At 36.6% G+C, this 19,658-nt stretch overlaps 3 protein-coding genes across 3 annotated transcripts; 1 reads left to right on the top strand and 2 right to left on the bottom strand.

Annotated features, from left to right (window-relative positions):
* Positions 1–1,767: 1,767 nt before the first annotated feature.
* Positions 1,768–6,914, top strand: LOC7465849 (probable LRR receptor-like serine/threonine-protein kinase At1g63430). Its single transcript, XM_002304450.4, has 13 exons — positions 1,768–2,209; positions 2,547–2,685; positions 2,842–2,913; positions 3,036–3,179; positions 3,273–3,422; positions 3,674–3,790; positions 3,867–3,931; positions 4,506–4,760; positions 4,860–5,065; positions 5,194–5,326; positions 5,417–5,574; positions 6,110–6,325; positions 6,455–6,914. Exons 1-13 carry the CDS (start codon positions 2,053–2,055, stop codon positions 6,698–6,700), a joined length of 2,058 nt encoding a protein of 685 aa, XP_002304486.3. The 5' UTR covers positions 1,768–2,052; the 3' UTR covers positions 6,701–6,914.
* Positions 6,915–8,472: 1,558 nt separating this feature from the next.
* Positions 8,473–11,567, bottom strand: LOC7465848 (RNA-binding NOB1-like protein). Its single transcript, XM_024597170.2, has 5 exons — positions 11,186–11,567; positions 9,888–11,004; positions 9,612–9,780; positions 8,927–9,046; positions 8,473–8,843 (listed from the first exon to the last, which is right to left on the bottom strand). The coding sequence occupies exons 1-5, from the start codon at positions 11,517–11,519 to the stop codon at positions 8,694–8,696; spliced, it is 1,890 nt and encodes a 629-aa protein (XP_024452938.1). The 5' UTR covers positions 11,520–11,567; the 3' UTR covers positions 8,473–8,693.
* An 847-nt stretch (positions 11,568–12,414) lies between these two features.
* Positions 12,415–18,478, bottom strand: LOC7458163 (uncharacterized). Its single transcript, XM_002303538.4, has 9 exons — positions 17,522–18,478; positions 16,901–17,101; positions 16,689–16,811; positions 16,491–16,528; positions 16,274–16,382; positions 13,840–16,086; positions 13,434–13,589; positions 13,052–13,182; positions 12,415–12,941 (listed from the first exon to the last, which is right to left on the bottom strand). Exons 1-9 carry the CDS (start codon positions 17,597–17,599, stop codon positions 12,698–12,700), a joined length of 3,327 nt encoding a protein of 1,108 aa, XP_002303574.2. The 5' UTR covers positions 17,600–18,478; the 3' UTR covers positions 12,415–12,697.
* Positions 18,479–19,658: the final 1,180 nt, after the last annotated feature.

Genomic DNA, 19,658 nt, shown 5'->3' with positions numbered 1-19,658 from the left:
AAAGGTAAAACACTTCTATTATGAACTCCTCTCATCAAATTGAATCATTTGATACAAATATTGTTTGTTTGGGTGGTCTAAATCGATGTCAACGATACTTTTCTCTTTCTACCACCGGGATCCGTTGACCTCTCTTTCTCTTTTCTCAACTAGGGACTAAAAAAATAACAAAAATAAACTTTTGTTCCAAAATTTAATTGGAAAAATATTGAGATACTAAAATTATATAATTTGCATGATTTTTAAAACTCAAGGATCAAAGTACACTTTTTACGAAACTTATAGTTGCTATCCATGTTTGTCATCCTTTTCATTTCATTCTTTTTTTTTTTCAGTCCTACATTTTTATTAGAAATTAAAATCAATTAATCTTTGGTTATGACTAAATCGTCAAAAAAAAATTTAAAAATTAAATTGAAAAAATATAAAATTTTACACAACTCATCAATGATAATATATGAAAAATTTAACAATAAAACCTCGAAAAAAAAAAAGTCTTTACTTAATAATAGCAGGTGGGATTCTTGAACCAAGATTCAAAAGCAACAGATAAAAAATATAAATCCAGCGTACCAAGGAACATTGAAAAAACACGCAAGTTGCTTTATATATATATATATATATATATATATAATAATCGAGTGATTCGCAAGTTGGTTTTTAGAATCTAAACAATTTTCCCTTTGAAACATAATGGCAATAATTCTGTTTTTTCGAGAACACGTTGTAGCCACAACATCATAAACAATAGTTAAAGAGTTGTTCGGGCTCATAGAAATTTTACGACGATAATAGAATAATTAGGTAATTAATGGTATTTTATTAATTAATTTTTGAATTCATTTTAAAAAAATATAATTCTAAATAAAGATATTTTTATCATTTTTTATGGTCACGAGTTTTATTTTTTTTAATTGTTTTTTTAGATATACCCAGAAAAAAACTAATATAATACTACTGATTACTTCATGATTACCGTTTTATGATACATAATGTATTTAATTTTTTTATTTTTGAAAAAAATGTTTTCATTTTCAATAAATGAACACCCTTTTCAGTTTTTCATTAAAAATAGAAAAGGAAAATGGAAATGGAAAAGGCTAAACAGTCCTAAAATTCTCCAGTTCTCACTTCATCAGAGCCGTTGATCAGTAATAGTCCGTGGTTTTACACATCAATAAACTCTCCAAAGCTTCAATTTATCATCTGACGAACGAGAAATCATATTCATTTCCACAAATCACCCCGCTAATGCAATTATTAACACTAATGGCATCAGAACTTCCACTAACATTTTTTATAAAATGGGGCCCACAGCTCAGTTCATAAATTAAGAAAATTTAAATTTAAATCCCCTCCATCATTACCTACCGCTTCTTGATTATGAACCGTTGGATTTTTATCCAGCAACCGGGAATTTAGATCACAAAGTGCCGTGAGAGTACACATAAAAAATTACAGAATAAAAGACCGCCATTTAATTTTAATTTTAATTTTAAAGACAAAACAACATTCATTCTCTTTATTAAAAAAAAATCAAAACTTTCTCTTGGTTTCTTTTAATTTATCTACAGTTAACAGGATAAAAAGTTCTATTTGATTTATGTTTTTCAAAAATTTTAAGTTTTTTTTTAATTGTTTTAATTATAATTATATCAAAAATAAATTTTAAAAAATAAAATAAAATATTATTTTAAATAAAAAACACTTTAAAAATTAATATTTACCAAATATAACCATAACCTCTCTTTCAATCTAAGTTTCCATCTTCTTCTTTTTTGTCCGCCTCCTCTGTCTAACTTTAAACATTCATAGCTGAAGTAATTTTGCTATCATGGCCAGTTTCCAAATCTTATTAAACTGAGTGCTGGTTGTAGGAGTTGTTTCCTTAAACAAAGCTTTCACTGTATTTTAGTAGTGCATTACTGTGTCAAAGACTTTAACTTTCTTCTCTTTTGTAGTTTCTTAATAAAAAAACTCACATCTCCAATCAACTTGCTTCCTTTTCTTTTTCTTTTTTTCTTTTTTTGCTCTTTCTTGGTCACTGGGTTCATGAGTTCTTCTGGGTCTTTGTTTTTTTCTTCCAACAAAGAGAGAGGAGTAGAGATTTCTTGCAGAGTACAAATGAGATCATATGCTTCCCTTCAGCTTCTTTCTTTTGTTTCTCTAGTTCTTGTCGTAACCTGTGACTCCTTTGTCAGAGAAGAAGGTATGCATTTATCACTTTACTTCTTTTTTATAAATGCATTGTTTTTGCTGATAAAAAGAATATAAACTTGAATTATTATGGTTCCAAGAGTTGAGCTAGCTAGTTTCACATGGCTGAATTGAGTGGTGTTAGTTATTATGCAATCAATGCGAAAACTTCAAGTCTCAAACTTGGCCTCTTTCTGCTATCCTTTCTACATTTACTTTGTGACTTAATACCATCAGTGGCATTGGAAGTTATGTGATCTGAAATTAATGTACTGTGCGTAAATTTTGGTTTTCGGTAATCCTATAGTCTAGTACTTTTCACTAAATGGAATTTATGGACTTCTGGGCAGTTTGGGCACTTACAACATTCAAGGAAGCTATATACGAAGACCCACATATGGTTTTGTCCAATTGGAATGCCTTAGATGCAGATCCTTGTGGTTGGTCTGGCATTTCCTGCTCTTCTGCTCGAGACCATGTTGTAAAGATGTAAGATATGATCCATCAATTTTTATTTTTTTGGTTCAGGGTTAGATGCGTTATAGTTTCTTCTGAAGTTAGATCCTGATGTGTGGTATATGTGTAGGTGCCTTTTATCGTTGAATGAAGTTTTACCATTTTTCTGTTGGAATTCTGGTTTTGCAGAAACATAACTGGGTACTCTTTAAGGGGATTTCTTGCCCCAGAATTGGGTCGGATCAAATTTTTGCAACAACTGTATGTTTCTTTCTTCTTCGTCTTCATCTTTTTTCATCATACTGAAATAAATGCTTTTAGTTTATTTTATGCATTGTATTTAAGGCTTCTTTCTCTTTTGGTGCTTGTTTGATATTTTGTAGAATCTTGCACGGTAATAATCTGATTGGGGTTATACCAAAAGAATTGGGAATGTTGAAATACCTCCAGGTCTTGGATTTGGGAGCAAATCAATTAACGGGTCCTATTCCTCCAGAGATTGCAAATCTAACCAGTGTCAGGAAAATGTAAAAGAATCTTGTTATTGGGTTTTAACGATTGGACTGTAATGATTGGCAATATTGAGTTCTCTCTTACTTTCTCATTTTATGTTGTGATAGAAACCTTCAGTCCAATGGGTTAACAGGAAGCTTGCCTCCTGAACTTGGCAATTTGAAGTACCTTCAAGAACTTTGGTTGGATAGGAATAGGCTTCAAGGATCTGTTCCTGCTAGCAGTGGCTCAGATTTCACGTCTAGTGTGTATGGAATGTAAGTACAATTCTGAATGCACATCAGTTTTTGGTGCATTTTGCAAATTAACGGGTAGAATGAACAATACTATTCTTACTTAAGTAGGTTGTGCTAGAATGCTTGTGATTGTATAAGTTGAGAACAGTCACTAGGATGGGACGTAAACTCATCTTTGATCAGTTGAAACTCAGTTTTGATTCTTTAAATCTTTTACTTGAATTATTCTCTCCTGTTTTTGGGTACAATTATATAATTCACTCCTGCTTCAGCTATGCTTCAAACACAAACTTAACTGGCCTGTGTCGAGCATCTGGATTAAAAGTGGCTGATTTCTCATACAATTTCTTTACTGGGAGCATTCCCAAGTGCTTGGGGTATCTTCCAAGGTACACTCTTAGCCTTTCTACTACTGGCATTTGGATGTCACATAAACTTACATTATGCACAACATATGCTATGCAGCACGAGCTTCCAAGGGAACTGCCTTCAGAACAAAGATCCAAGACAGCGTTCTTCTTCTCTTTGTGGTACGTGTGACATGGTTATCTTTCAGCCTTCAGGCTTCCGTTGCTGTATTTGTGGACTGTTGTATTGTTGCAACATGTCTATGGACAATAATGTCTTGAAATGAAGAGCAATCCCCATGGATACGCAAAGTATGAGCATGTGGTTGTCTGTTTCAATGTGAATTGTTAATGATAGATACCTTGCCATGCTAAAATTGGGATGAGTTTGGTTTCTTGCAGTCCTCTTTCAGTCTGCTCCAAAATGAGCTTGATGCGTGACATTCGAATCTTTAAGAGATTTTTTTAACAATATTGCCCCTCTCAAAGGCCCCATCTTCCACAATTCTATTCTTTTTTTAAAAAAATAAAATCGAGGGGAGACCTTGAAGACCTAACCCAAATGTATGAGCTCTTAAGCTCTCCTTAGTAACTGTCATTTCTTACATAAGGCTTAAATTGGGATGGAGAGGGTATTGCTTTTGCCGTGTAATATGATTTACCAACCTATCATCCAACTGAACTTCGTAGTAACAGGTGTGCCTTTGGACAGTAATAAATTATGGTGATTATACTGACTGATTAATTCCTTGTACAGATCGTGCTCCACATGCCAGAACCCATCAAACAAGAAGCCCCAAGCACCAGCCTGCTGAAGATGTATCCAAGCAGCACCAGAGGGCATCAAAACCTGCCTGGCTTTTGGCTCTGGAAATAGTGACAGGAACCATGGTGGGCTGTCTCTTTCTAATTGCCTTCCTAACTGCTCTTCAGAGATGCAATAACAAATCTTCTCTCATAATCCCTTTGAAGAAATTATCGAGTCAGAAGGACCATGTGACTGTATACATAGGTTTGCTTCCATATTTCCAGACCTTTAGTTTATTCAGTGTTGTTTAACAGTGTTTTAATAAGTTATTTGTGTTATCTTACTGTGTATATTTTTGCACAGATTCTGAGATGTTGAAAGATGTAGTGAGATTCAGCAGGCAGGAGCTTGAAGTGGCCTGTGAAGACTTCAGTAACATCATTGGCTCTTCTCCAGATAGTTTGGTTTACAAGGGCATCATGAAAGGTGGGCCTGAGATTGCAGTCATATCTCTCTGCATCAAAGAACAACAATGGACAGGCTATCTTGAACTCTATTTCCAAAGAGAGGTGAAGACTTGTTCCTTCTCACTGCAAATTTTATTGAAACAGACACTGAACAACTACAAATGTAGAAGCTGAGGATTTTGGGATAGCCTTTCTGAGATCTTTCTTTATTAAATTTTAATCCAATTTAGGTGGCAGATTTGGCAAGATTAAATAACGAGAATGCAGGAAAGTTACTGGGCTATTGTAAAGAGAGCACTCCGTTTACAAGGATGTTAGTTATTGAATATGCATCGAATGGGACCCTGTATGAGCACCTTCACTGTAAGTCGAGTTTCTTGCTTGGGATAATCAAACATTTTTAAGACGTTATATACTTGCTCAGGGCTGATCAAACAACCTGTATCAATGCAGATGGAGATGGATGCCAATTATCTTGGACACGCCGGATGAAAATTGTCACAGGCGTTGCTCGTGGATTGAAGTACCTTCATACTGAACTTGAGCCACCATTTACTATATCCGAGTTAAATTCCAGTTCCGTATATCTCACAGAGGAATTTTCCCCAAAGGTACTCACTGATGCCTTTCTCTATTCTTCTAAAGAAATGTTAAAAACTTACACTCTTGACACAATAAAAAAAAAAGAGTTCCTAAGTCTGTCAGCACTTCCTTTTTTGTATCATAGAAAAAATAGAATTCTTCATGAGGTTGAATTCACCTCAGATTAAATAAATTGTTTTAGCTATGGTCACTGCTAGCTTATGCAACCCAAAAGAATCATATCAAACATTCTATCAATGTACTGTTAACTGAGAGGACTGGAAGATTTAAAGTAGCTCTGGTAGCTTGGAAATCTGTGAACAGGATCAGTGACCTTAGCCACACTTCATTCCGGTGTTTATTCATTGTTTTAAGCTTGTAAAATCTTTCAATATGTGTCTGAAACTGTCTTCTGTAACCTGATATCTAGTAAATGCCATTCGTGATTCTCTTTCTAGTTAATTTTGGTTCTCAAAACCAGTAACAAGTAACAATTTGTTATGATGGATGTCAAACCCCTATAAAATTGTGGTCCTCAGAATTTCTTTTTGATTGTCCCTGCAGTTGGTTGATTTTGAAAGTTGGAAGAGTATTCTTGCAAGATCAGAGAAGAACTCAGGCTCCATAGGCAGCCAAGGTGCTATCTGTGTGCTTCCACATTCTCTGGAGGGACGCCATCTTGATGTCCAAGGGAACATTTATGCTTTTGGTGTTCTTTTACTGGAAATAATCAGTGGAAGACCTCCATACTGCAAGGACAAGGGGCGCTTGGTAGATTGGGTAAGAAATCTCTTGTAGTTTTAACATTTGCAAATTTACGTTCTGGGTAATCTCAAAGAAACAGTTATCTGGAAAAATCTTTGCCCATATAAGTGATAAAAAAAACTTGATAACTTCTGTGTTCTATAGGCCAAGGACTTCTTAGAACTGCCAGAAGCAATGGCTTATGTGGTGGATCCCGAGTTGAAGCATTTCAGATTCGAAGACCTCAAAGTTATATGTGAAGTGGTAAAACTTTGCATCCATCCAGACCCCACCAAGCAGCCTTCCATGCAGGAGTTAAGTGCCATTCTAGAGAGCGGAATTGATACAACTATATCTGCTGACCTCAAGGCATCTTCTTTGGCATGGGCAGAGCTTGCGCTGGCATCATAATTGGGTTGAAGGCTTGAAGCTAACACACAGTAAATCAGATTCATACAATTGCAATAGTCTTTTCTTTCCTTTACTTTTTTCTCACTTCATTTTCATCTGAGGTCCTTGTAAATGTGTGCGTGCTAAAAAAACAAAGAGCTTCCTTTATGACAATAGCCTCATTGTATACCATTGGATGATGAGTAAAGTTGACCATAGCAAACTTTTAGTTCAAGCTGCATCGACCATTTCTTTTCACCTGATTGTGTTCTCTGGTTATCATTTATTTTCATAAAACTCTGAAAATGAGTCAGATATGACTATCGAAGGAATGTTTCAATATACAAATGCACATATTAATGTGTAACATGCTGTATGTAGCATGATCAAAAGCAATTCCCAGAGAAAAACCATTTATATGGTATGTTCTGTAGTGCAAGATTCCTAAGCAATAAGGTGCTGGAGCCATAGGAAATGGCTCCTAGCCCTACTCATTGTTTTGTATCCTTTTCAGAGATTTGGAGACAATAAGAGGCAAATACAGGGATGCTTGTTTGTTTAACATCAATGACTCCAGGTATGAAAAGGATATGCATTTGCCTTCCACTATTCTTATTAAATTTTCCCAGCAACTCAGATAAATGGTTGATTATGATTACTTTAGACATGGCAAACAAGTTGTTTCACTTGATCTTGCTGTCTTAAAACCTTGTTACAGACATCAAGCAAATGACAAACATCGGCATGCATTGAAATAAAAGAAATATATTGGCAATTGACTTTAATGAAGGATTTATATAAAAAAAAAGATGAAACAGAAATTTTACCTGGCGAAAGATTCGATTGACCAGGCTGAAGAATTTATTAGCTGATCAATATAAATTTCTTTGAAGACCTAGAGTTCTTGCAAATCTATCTAATTCTTTGCTTCTTCGTGGGTCAACTTGGGTTCCAACCTTCTTGCCCTTTCAGAAATCAATTTTAATTTACAGTTACATGAACAAGAGAGGAACGACTCAACCATTCAAGCAATGTCTTTTAGGCAATTCTGAAAGCAAAACAGGTTGTCATCTTGGGTTGGTGAGGAAGATCGTTGTAGATGGGAAGCTATTGAATGTGATACCATAATTGGGCATGCTATCATGCTTGACCTCCAAAATCTGGCGTTTTGAAACACTTTATGTATATATATAAATTATGAGAATATATTATAGCTGGTGACCTAAATCCTTCTGTCGAGTTGAAGCATCTGGATTGCTTGGATCTTAGCTGGAATAACCATACAAGTGTCCCATATTTTTTTGGTTTAGTGAGAAGTTCAAGATACCATATCCTTCCTAGCTCGAGAGTTGCAGAATGGATCCTCATCGGCTTGGAAACCTCACAAACTTGCCTATCAATGAACTATCTGTGCATGACTGATCTACAGTGGCTTTATAGCATTTCTTCCTTGAAATATATCGATACGAGGTCAAGCATGATAGAGCTTTCCTCTTAAGGTCCAGAGCTTGCCAAACTCAGCTACACAGGCAACTCTGAACTTTGTGGCACTATACTTTTAAAAGCTCGCGGAGAGAATGGCATGTCACGTATGATTAATATTGGAATTGCATCTGGATTTGTCACAGGTTTCTCCGGAGTTTGGGGCGTTTGGTGTGCAAGAAATGTTGGCACTATTTAAATACATGGATTTTTAGCTAACTTGTCTTCTATAATAATAACAAACCAGGTACAAATCCAAGGTTAAAAGAAACAGGTTACTAATTTCATCAGTAGAAGCAATACACCAGATATTGCTGGAACAAATGCAGCTCGAGTATCATTTCAATCGCACAAAACTACCAAAACCGTGCTCTTTCGGAGCACAAACTTTCAGTACATGACAATTATTAACTTCTCACTAGACTCAAACATAAATGTTGATAATCATTTCGCAAGCAGCAACTTTAAATAAACCAGAGTAGACAACAATTCCAAGTCAAATTAAAAAAAAAAAGACAATCAAAAGCTAACATCAGTGCTTAGGACGAGCATAGTGATTGTCATTTGGATTCCTTTTCCCACTAAAAACTGCTAATGCTTGCCTTATGGGAGGCCGGAAAGGAGTTTTTTTATCATTATGGTGGCCAAAGATGTCATCCCGAACCGAGAAGATGTCATCTCCCTACATGGTTAGATTTATATAAATTAGTCTGGAATTAATTAAACACAAGCAAGAAGATATATGCAAACAACAAAGAAGCCAACCTCCTTATTCACTTTCTTCTTCGTCTTAGGGTAGAGGAACTTTTGTGGTAGCTGATCCTCGCGCAGAATGAGATTCTTAGTGATGGCATCCCTCCCACCTTGTGGTGAAGGCAGTGAAAACTGCAAGGGGCAAAATGTCAGAGCATATATGGGCAGAAGGACTTCAAACAAATTAGTGGCAAAAAAGAACATCCAACATGTCCAGTCCATGTACTTCTTACACACACACAACAGACACTGAACAACATAAGGCATAATGGGCGGCTCTCATGCAAGCTTTCTAAGGTTCATGAAAAATCAATTAACACTCCTTGCACTATCACTGGAGAAGAATGTTGTGTGTGTGTCAGTGTTGTGGGGAAGGAGCATGGATGCTAGCATGGTACAGATTTTCCAACATGATGTAAAGGATAAGAAGCCTTCCATGCATGGCCATGGAAAACCATCCCCAAGTAGAAATCACAGTCAGCTAAGTAATAGAACCCACAGGACAAGAAAGTACTATAAACCAATGGTCAGAAGCACAGACCAGAATAAGCTAAGCAATAAATGCAAGATGGAAACAACTGCATAAATGTATTATACATGTCTCCCCAGAATTAAACCACGGTACGAAGAGAATCTAAGATTTTCTGCTGGTTGCTTGAATAGATTTCTTTATTTCCTTCCCTAGGAATATACTTACTTTTGTACCACGCAGAGTAATCCGTGGCCTATGATCAGCCAAAACAATTCCATTCTCACCAACTGTTACAGCAACCTTTCTTAAAGTGCCGCCATTTCCACACTTAGGACAAAATATCCTCCCAATTTCAGCTGTGACAGTATAGCAGGCATGGCATTTCAGTATCCACCTGCAAGTGCAGATGTCTTTAAAGATAGGAATATAACCACAATGATCCAGTCAAGAAAGTAAAAGATAATTGGGAAACCAATACAAACATGAACAACAATTGCATACCTATGCAGCTGGCGGATTTGATTTCCTCCAGGTGCCAGCAGTCGTAAGCCCATTTGCAGAAGTACATTCTGCATTGCAAAGTCACTAGTTACACAAGCTACACTAGACTCAGATAAGGATCTGACCATCCAGCTTTGCTCGCTATCATTACCATCTGAATATGATGCATCAACACTTTCGTGAATCTGGCTTGAGATCTCCAAGTGATCTGATTCTGCACTGGCAATATCAACTCTTCTCGTCTCAACATCAATGTTTTCAATGTGATCTAAGGAAGCTTCCATGTCCCTAGAATCGTTAATCTCTGTCTCTGCAGAGGTACTGTTCTCTCCTTTCTCACCTTGAGCAGCCTCCAGTGAACCTTCTTCCAGTCTCATTTGTTTTAAAATCAAGGAAACATCACCATCACAGTTCTTCACCTCTGTCAACATACTCTCCTCAGATATCAAACTTTGATGTAACACTTGATCTGGGACACTAGCTACCTCAATAGTGCTGTCATCCATACTTTTCTCTAGATCTTGCTGGCTATCTTTCTCTAATAATGCTTCATTAAATTCACGCCTACCTTTTCTTCTAAGATATCTTCTATGAGTACTTCGACTAACAGCAGGCATCCAATCACCAGCATTATCATCAAATTGTCCCTGCGATGCATCAATTCCGCCAGCAACCATCTTTTTCCCTTCAAGATTTATGTCTTTTTTCTTGGGTGGAAATCTCCTGGGCTTCCTCGAACCATGTTCAACATCTTCAAAATTCTCAGAATTTGCTTCCCCTCCAATCCCCGTCGAACCATCTTCAGATTGGTCATCAGCAGGCATAACGTTCAAGCTTATGTCTTTTAAAGGAAGAATTTTCGAGCTGGGATCTATCCCATCTCCAGTTTCTTGTTCCAAAGCTTCCCATTCTTCCAAATTAGGAACATTAGAACCCCACCCTGGCATGTCCTTTTCGGGCAGCCTCTTCACATTGACTGTATGGACAGGGGGTGGCGCATCCCTAATATGTTTAGTCCCGTGAAGTTGTGTCTCCAATGTATATGTCAATGCAATGAGTTTAAGATCAACATCAGATAGGGTCTGTAAATCTCCTGTTGCTCTCGCAAACTTGATAACTGTCAAAAGCATATAAAACACATGAGACTAAACCCCAAGTTCGCTCCGTGACATATTTTCTTATAATTCAGCTACTCCCCTTTTCATTGCAAATTAATAGCAAATAACTGCAGAAGCAATCTAAACAGAAATCGATCTAATCATCCACTACTTTTCAAAATTGAAGGGGTTTTTTTTTACCTTTATTGAGGGAATCAGGGGAGGGTTCCCTGCAATCAATTGAGAAAGGAATGAAAGCAAGTCGATGGCGAGAAACAGGATCGCGAATCTCAGCGAGGACTTCAGGGACGGTGACGAACTTGTCGGCGAAGTTGTTGAGCTTCTCTCCGCCCTGTATGATGGCGTTTGCATCAATAACCGCCACTGATATGCCGTGTGTCGACTTGCAACTCTCCACATACAACTGGTCTTGCTGTTGCTGTGATGGTGCTGGCGGTGGTGATGGTTGGTGGTTCTTTACTATGTTACTCCAGCATTGAGTAGTTGATGGAGGTGCGGGTGAGGGATTCTCCATGGTTACAGAGCTGAGGGAGGGAGAAGGGGATGCGATAAACCCTAGTAAGAGAGATTTTCAAGAATTTATAGAGAGGCAAACTACATCTTAGTTCTTCAAATATTATAATGGTTAAATCAGCTCCCTAATCTAATAGAAGTTTCAATTAAACCATTAATTCGTTTTTTTTATATTATTATTTTATTCGCAGCTAAGGATGTGATATTTAATGAAATTTCTGGTAATTATAAAAGGAGAGTAGAAGCAGGCCTAAAAATAGCGGTGGATTTTTTAAGTTAATATAATACAAGTACAATGTACAGGTCTGGGTCTACTAGAGCAATACTCCCCTTATAAATTTATAAAATGGAATTTTTTTTTTATTCATTTAGTTTTTGTTTTTTAAGTTGTTAAAGGGTGATTTGAGGTTGAAAATAGGTTTTTATAATATTTGTTAGGTATTTTTAAATAAAAATAAGATAAAAATAAGTTTTTAAAACCTAAAAACAAGGATTTTAATTTTAATTTTTTTTTAATCAGGTACCGAACAGCAAATCATATATTACAGTGGATGACGTGTAGCTCCCTTTTTTCAAAATTTAAAAAAAAAAAAAAGAACTAGGCGCTTGGGCCTGATGTTCTAGCCCAGACGTGCTTAAGCTTTCTCATTCTACATCCTAATAGAAACTGGAACAAGTTCTCTCAATCTTTTAGTTATTTTTTGCAGGTTTGATTTTGCATTTTAAAAAGTTTTTTAAAAAAAATTATTTTATTTTTTAAAATTAATATATTTTTAAATTATTTTAATATACCATATCAAAAATAATTTAAAAAATAAAAAAATTCATTTCAAATACAACCGCACTAACACAATTATTACAAAAGGCAAGCATTTCCAGCGTAACAGGAACAACAGTGATCACCAAGGGAGCAATGAAAAGAATATATTAATGAACAAACGTCACAACAACATGACAAGCTTTCAGAAAATTACAAAAAAGAACAAAATCATCTGGACACCTAATTAAAAATGGCTTCCCTACACTCGGGATTTTTTTGTACTTTCGTATTACTTTGTACAGATTGATTATTCATTCTTCCAAAGGAAACAACACTACATTCTCCTTGCAGCACATCCCACTGCACAACTATACACAGTATATATAGGTTCTGTATAAGATAATATCAAGAAAAAAATATTAGCTCTTTCTGGCATTCTTAAGATTCCGTAGTGTCATCACAAGCTGTTGTCTTTCTCCTTCTACCTCTGCAAACTTGAGACTTATTTCCGAATATCTCTCTTGCATCTCCTTCAGTTCATTTTCCATCGTTTTGTTTCTCTCCTTCAATGTCACTAGTTCACTCAACAACTTATCAGCATTGTGGTCTGTGTTATTGATACAGGAGGCTTTTGGTTCTTGCTCTGATGCAGTGGAATGATCGCTGGAATGAAACAGGAAAAGAATTCAATCACAATGTAGAAGAACAAGCTAGGAGCAAAGCTAGAGCACAGAACCATCTCAAATAGAACTACTGCTTCTTCCAAATCATACCTCTTGATTAACAATCTCGAATTCCCATTTTCTTTGCACGTCCCATATGAACTGCTTGGATTTTCATCCGTGTTTCTATAATCTTCAGCTACATCACCATTTGAATTAACTCCAATGTCGTCTTCAGATAACTGCATTGAAGGATAAACATTTAAGATTAAGAAACAGTATTACGTTGCACATTTAATGAATTTAAAAGAAAAATATAGCAGTACCGTCTAGATGGACAACTGGTTAAAAAAAGATCATACATCACAAAAGGAACTTCATCTATCTCTTATGTGGTTTAGAACTCATGTATGCCTAGATGTTTGAGTAACACAAACAGAACACAAAAACATATAATTCCCGATGCACATTATATTGACATATAATTGCTAACCTTTTGAGGTTGGTTATAGCAGAAAATTGCACTATTCTGGTTGAGTTCTTCCAATCTGCTAACCAACTCTTCAATTTTGTTTTGAAGATCCCTTTCCTTCTCTGCAAACGAGCTTGCAGAGGCTTCTAAAGCAGTCTCCTTTAACTTAATTTGTCCCTGTCATACAAAATCAAGAAAGGGAGTATTCTCAAGTCTACCGCAATTGAACCAAATGAAGGACAAAATCATAAATCAGAGTGAACTTGAAATTGCCAAACCAAAAACTACGAGGGGAAGATCATAAACGAGCTTGTCCATCTTGACACACCAGCGCCCGTTGTTGTTATCACCAATACTTAATAATTTGGCCTTGCATATTCTTGTTAAGACTATAAATTTACTGGAAAACTCCGAAACGAACATTTACCTCAAGCAATTTTATTTTCTCCCTCAGATTTGCCACCTCTTTAGAGCCATAAGGAACTGGAGCAGACTTGTTGTTTCTCAGATTAGTCTTTGTTCCTTCAGAAACTGCTGAGCGTTTGCTGCTTTCCTTGATTTTCTTCTCCATGCTGTTCAAAGCATCTTCCTTCTTCTTCAGCTCACTTTTTAATTGGACTAACTGCTTTCTAAGTTTTTCCTTTTCCAACTCATCCTCAAACACAGAATGTTTCAAGTTATCACACTGAGCTTTAAGCATTCCCACCTCTGATTGCAAGACATTCATTGCTGCTTCCTTCTCATCCTTGAGACATCTCATCCTATTTAACTCCACCAGCGACTTCTCCGCTTCCTTCTTCAACAAAGAAATTGTACCCACCAGTTCATCCCGTTCCATATCTCCCTTTTGTACCAGTGCTTCAGTGTGCTTAATTGATGTCTTTATTTGTTCCAGCTCTAAACTCATACTTTCTTTATGTTCTGCTTGCTTCAAAAGGTTATTGTTTTCTATTGTGAGCATTTCAAGCTCAGTTTTTAAGCCTTGGATTTCCTGGGATGAAGCCCCGCCATGTTCTTCATCCAGCTTCTTTAGCTGTTCAAGCAGTCTGGATTTATCATCAATTTCCATCATCATCTGTTCTATCTGATGCATTTTCAATTTCAGTTGGTTGGAAAGATCATGCAGTTTTGACTCATAACCATCCGTAATTGATTGGAGCTCCTCATTAGCTTTCTGAAGCATTTCTTCCAGTTGAACTTTCTGCATACGATGTTCACTAGCTTCTGCAAGAGCTTTCATAGCTACCTTCTCGTTTGCGTCAAAAGTCGATGCCATTTGCATGGACAGCCTTCTAAATTCTTCCTGCAGCTTCTCAGCTGCAGTAGCATTTTTCAATCTTGTCTTTCGCAAGGCTTCCTCTGCTTGAATGGCTCTCTGCTCCTGCTCAACTCTTGCACGTGTTACAGCCTCCAGATCAGCTTCAAACTCTTGGGCCTGCTTTTCCAATTCTTCCTCCAAGCTCTTGATATGGGTTTCTAGTTCCTTTATGGTGGCCAAAGAATCAAAGTTTTCCTCTGACTGCATCTTCAGTTCATTTTCTAAGCTCTCAATCTGAGCTTCTTGTTCGTTAATGTTGGGAAAGAAAGGGGAGCATTCATACTGCATCTTCAGCTGTTCTTGCAGCTGACTTTGTTCTAATTTATATGACATGTCATGGTTCTCCTGCTTCAATATCTCATAATCAAGTGCAAGCTGCTCCATTTGCATCTCCAGCTCATCTCTATCTCTCCTGTAGATTTCTATTTCACTGCAGAGGTCCATAATCTTTTGCTCCAACAGATAAGTTTCTTTAGCATCCTTATGCTCCTTAACAAGTACTTCCAGTGCCTTTTGCTCTTCATCATCATCAGTCTCACTTCTTGAGATAGCATTCTCATAGGATCTTGCTTTGTTGGAAAGGTCAGATGTTCCCTTACTTTTCTGCTCTAACATTTCATCAAGGTCTTTCACAGCAAGTATCAACTCAGCATTTGATTCCTGCGTTTTCTGCAGCTGTAGCCGGAGGTTGGAATTTAGGTCCTTCTCATAATTTAGTTCTTGTCGAACTTCTTCAAGAAGAACCCATGGATCGCCACCTTCAAACTGCGATTTGTTTTTGCTTCTTGCCTCCTCCATGCGTTTCTGAAATGCCTTGAGTTTCTCACACTCTGACTTGAGCATGTCTCGCTCCCCTTTTAATCCCAAGATTTCTCTAGAGAGATCCTGCCCCCTTTTGCTCTCTTTTACAATTTGCTTTCGCAGAGTTTGTATTTCCATCTCTGACACATCTGCCTGTCTTGACAACATAACGAGTTCAGCCTTCAGCTTTTCCATATCCATATCTGACACCTGTTGAGATCTCTCTCTTATAAGGTTGCCTTGAGAACTGTTTGTCGAGTCATCAGTACTTGTCCCATGATCAGAATCTGCTGATAACTCCCATTGCTGTTGCCGATGCTCTCCATAGTTTGCTGCAGAAGCATTTGCTTTTGACAGGTGAGATGCTGAAGTCTGGGTTTGAGACGAAAGAAAGCTAATAGGGTCCTGTAGCATGTTGTTTCTCAATCCAAGTTCTCGTGGGGTATTGAGCCCAGAGCTACTTTCAGAACTTGACAATGTAATGTCAGATCCACTAGAAGTTCTGTCATTGACATTTAAATCAGCAGTGTGGGCACCATTAATAAGTGGTCCATCCTGTAGAACAATGAAAAGTGAACCCATCATATTTTCATCAACCATCTATAAAATTAGAGAAGTAGAAAACTAAAAAGGGGTTCAAAAGTTGCTATTAAAACTTAAAACTAAAATTTAGTGATGCGCTTTCTAATTAAAAATTGTAAGAACTACAGAGATGATTTCTGGCACTAAACTTAAAACTTACTTCGCTGGAATGACTATCAATACCCTCATCTATGTTACTATTGCTTAATAGGGTGTTCAATGTTCTGCTCTGGGATTTTACATTTGCATCTTCACCTTCCATCACCTCACTGCAAAAGATTTTAGAAAAGAAAGAAAAATCAAAATTCATTAACCCTTCAAAGAAAAATAAAGAAATTTGAAATATTTAATAATAACAAGTGATATTTCTTCTTTACCTTTGCTCAACATTTTCTTGCAGCCTCTGAATTGAAACCTATTGAAAACCAACAACTGAAGTTAAATTCTGAACTTCAATTACAACGTGAAAGTTCTCATCAATCCTATTGGCAAGGAAGGACTTATCACTTGTGGGAACTAAGAATTATATTGGTGACAGATATAAACAAACAAGACAGAGAGACAAGAGAACTCACATGCAATACCCCATTAGATTTTGAATTCTTGAAAGGAAGAGAAACTGTGGAAGCTTTAGTCGCCTCTGCATAATCGGCAAAATCTATTGAAACCTCCCCTACCAGACTATTTTTTGACGATCCCTACAAATATCCAAAAAGTCCGATCACATTGCAAACATTGAATAAGAAGTTGATCAATAAAAGTAAAATTTTTTTGTAAAATTCCTTACAGTGGAGACCACAAAATGGTATATTCTCTCATTGATCTTCCCTGTTTTCACATCACGAATGTATTTCACTGTTTCGTGAACCGGATAGTCCCATCGACAACTTCCTTGTCTGAGTATACCCTTCTCTAAACTCACTGTTGGCTTCCCCGCATCTCCAGGAACCACAGATACAACCAATGCATTCACATTCAGTTGCGGCAGCTGCATTCACAGATCACCCACAAATTAAGAATCCTTACTTCATCCAATTAATCAATCATATTTGACAGCAATATTTCAGGACTCAAATTCTCCAATTAACTCAACATTGAATGAACTAAAATACATAAGGCTCAACTTGTTGAAATTTTCTGGTTTCTATATCAGGTTTTTCTTGATGCAGACTCTACCTTTCAAATTTCTCATTTTTTCTTTCTCGAACTGAACCCATCACCAACATTTCATTATAAAAAAAAAAAAAGCTCAAATCTTTCACCAGAACAGCAGTTATCTATAAAGTTAGAACTGAAACAGTAAAAATATGAGCTTCAATTCAAAATATTATGTGTCGGAGATTGAAAAACAAAAGACAGTTACAAGTACAAAGTTAAACAAAAGTAGTATGTTTGCCGGCGGAAGTACCTGAGTTGCATGAAACTGCAACTTGAAGACAGTTTTGATCTTGTTCTTCTCGCCCCTCCATCTCGCCGACCTGAACATTTTCTCCACCGGAAAATCCAGTCACTCAACGGGATTCCGGCCAAACTCGCCGGCACATCACCAATGCGACCAAAATTTATAATATAATATGCAGAGTCACGGTCAGTCAGTGTGAGCGTATAGGTGGGTAATGGTGCTGGTTTGTGAGTCCAATTCGAGACGGAAACGGAGCCCAAAGAGATCGGGTTGAGAAGCAAATGCAGAGAGAGTGGAGTTGGAAAACAGGGGAGACAGATAAAGAGGAAGAGAAAGAGGTGGCAGATCTACGAAGGAGGAGGCATGTGAGGTTTCTCTTTTTCTTTCAAGGATCCCTCTCTTTTGTAAGAACTGACAGTCTTTTAGAAAGTCTTGACACTTGTTTTTTTTTATCTTTAAAGTGCCAGAAAAAATAAATAAATTAAATTAAAAATTGAAAGAGAAGCTTCTTGTAATTGGTTAATTACAGTATTAATTATCGTAGCTGGTGAAGCTATGTTTTGGGGTGAGGGAACAGTACACATAGTCAAAGCAGCTTTAAGTTTTTCAAATGTAAGAAATAATAACATGCATGTCGTTGTACTTAAAATAATAATAATAATAATAATAGTAGTATTAATAATAAATTCTTGCATGGAATTACACCATGGTTTTGATTTAGCTGGTCAAGCTTTAGCTTTTAATGCGTGAGTATTTCATTATAGGAGAACTTAATGCAAGATTTTCATAAAAGGGCTGATCGAGGGCAGGAAAGAACACATGTCGATGGGTAAAAAAGGGGGGAGCTGTAGGCTGTAATTGCCGCAAATACAGTAGCAAAGAGGCCTTTTCATGGAGAAAATGACAACATGGTTTTGATTTCAGACTTGTAATCTAACATTCTTGCTTTGCTTCTGTGGGTTTGCCTTTGCTGATGAATTATTGATTAATGCAGCTAACGTATTAATACTGTCAATTGTTCACCTAATTTACCTAGTGGACTTCACATTATTGTCATTGCGCTTTATCGTCGATGCGGTCAAAAAAATATTTTTGAATTTTTTATTTTAAGTTGATTTTTTTATGTTTTTAGATCGTTTTAACTTATTAATATCAAAAATTAATTTTAAAAACTAAAAAATAATTTTTTAATACATTTCCGATGAAAAAACCACAATTGTTACATCAAATCTAAAAAAGGGATAATAAAAAAACAGTATTTTGTTGAGTGTGAATGAGGTGGTGCGATATAATCTTGCATAATGGATTCTCTTGGATTGATTTGGTGGTGTCATCGTCAATGGGATGGAATGTCCTAATGCCAGCACACGCAATGCAAGAAAGGAAAAAAGCCCTTGATTTTGAACTAAATTATCTGACCTCAAGGATTGGCCATCTTGGACCGGCATGCTATTTATAATTTTCCAAGAATTAAATTAATCTTGTTCTGGTATGGAATGACATAAACACCCCCCAGCTAGGACCTTTACAGCGTAGATATTTCTCTCCACCCCTGATGTCGAGGACCACTACATGATAACATGTAAGCATGAGCAGGATCACATGGTTTTTGTTGGCATTTTTATACATGACAAGAATCAAGATCACCAAGGTTCATGGAGCCATAGATTTTTATTTTTATTTTTATTTTTATTTTTCATGTTTTTTAACAATAGAGCATTAAACTTCTGGCACGCAAGTAGATGGGTATGTTGTTATCCTTGATATTGCCATGGTGTTTAAGGGTATTGCAGTAATCTTGTTACAGCCTTTTCTGATCCGCTTTGGATTCGGAGTGTAGGTGCGGCCGAGTGAGAGTAGAAAGAGGAGCGATGTGGGAAGCAACGCCAACGGTCAACTCTGACTGATTAACGTTCGTTTTACAATTAATATTTTTTAATAATTAATTTTAATCCTAAGAAAATGACTTATTAACCCTAAAAAAATAAAAAACAAAAACTTTCTCCTTGGCGTACAGGAGGAGTAACTTTGTTTTCCGAATAACGTAACCTTCAATTACGGCCATCTTCTTGTTTTTTGAGTATGTCACTGTCAAACCACCACCGATTGTCCTTCGGTAGGCCACCAGGCGCAGGGATGCTGA

Source organism: Populus trichocarpa, chromosome 3, assembly GCF_000002775.5.
Source record: "Populus trichocarpa isolate Nisqually-1 chromosome 3, P.trichocarpa_v4.1, whole genome shotgun sequence".
Lineage (NCBI taxonomy): Eukaryota > Viridiplantae > Streptophyta > Magnoliopsida > Malpighiales > Salicaceae > Populus > Populus trichocarpa.
The sequence above is the reverse complement of the archived record's forward strand: the minus strand, read 5'-3'. Positions and strand labels throughout refer to the sequence as shown.

Bases quoted from the DNA above. Each gene is read 5' to 3' on its own strand.
- LOC7465849 (XM_002304450.4), top strand. From the start codon at position 2,053: ATGAGTTCTTCTGGGTCTTTGTTTTTTTCTTCCAACAAAGAGAGAGGA. The intron at 3,180-3,272 runs GTAAAAGAATCT...ATGTTGTGATAG, and splicing joins CTAACCAGTGTCAGGAAAAT to AAACCTTCAGTCCAATGGGT. The intron at 3,791-3,866 runs GTACACTCTTAG...TATGCTATGCAG, and splicing joins TGCTTGGGGTATCTTCCAAG to CACGAGCTTCCAAGGGAACT.
- LOC7465848 (XM_024597170.2), bottom strand. From the start codon at position 11,519: ATGGAGAATCCCTCACCCGCACCTCCATCAACTACTCAATGCTGGAGT. The intron at 11,005-11,185 runs GTAAAAAAAAAC...TGCTTTTGACAG, and splicing joins CCCTGATTCCCTCAATAAAG to TTATCAAGTTTGCGAGAGCA. The intron at 9,781-9,887 runs GTATGCAATTGT...CTGCACTTGCAG, and splicing joins CAAATCCGCCAGCTGCATAG to GTGGATACTGAAATGCCATG.
- LOC7458163 (XM_002303538.4), bottom strand. From the start codon at position 17,599: ATGTTCAGGTCGGCGAGATGGAGGGGCGAGAAGAACAAGATCAAAACT. The intron at 17,102-17,521 runs GTACTTCCGCCG...CTGTGAATGCAG, and splicing joins TGCAGTTTCATGCAACTCAG to CTGCCGCAACTGAATGTGAA. The intron at 16,087-16,273 runs GTAAGTTTTAAG...ATTGTTCTACAG, and splicing joins TTGATAGTCATTCCAGCGAA to GATGGACCACTTATTAATGG.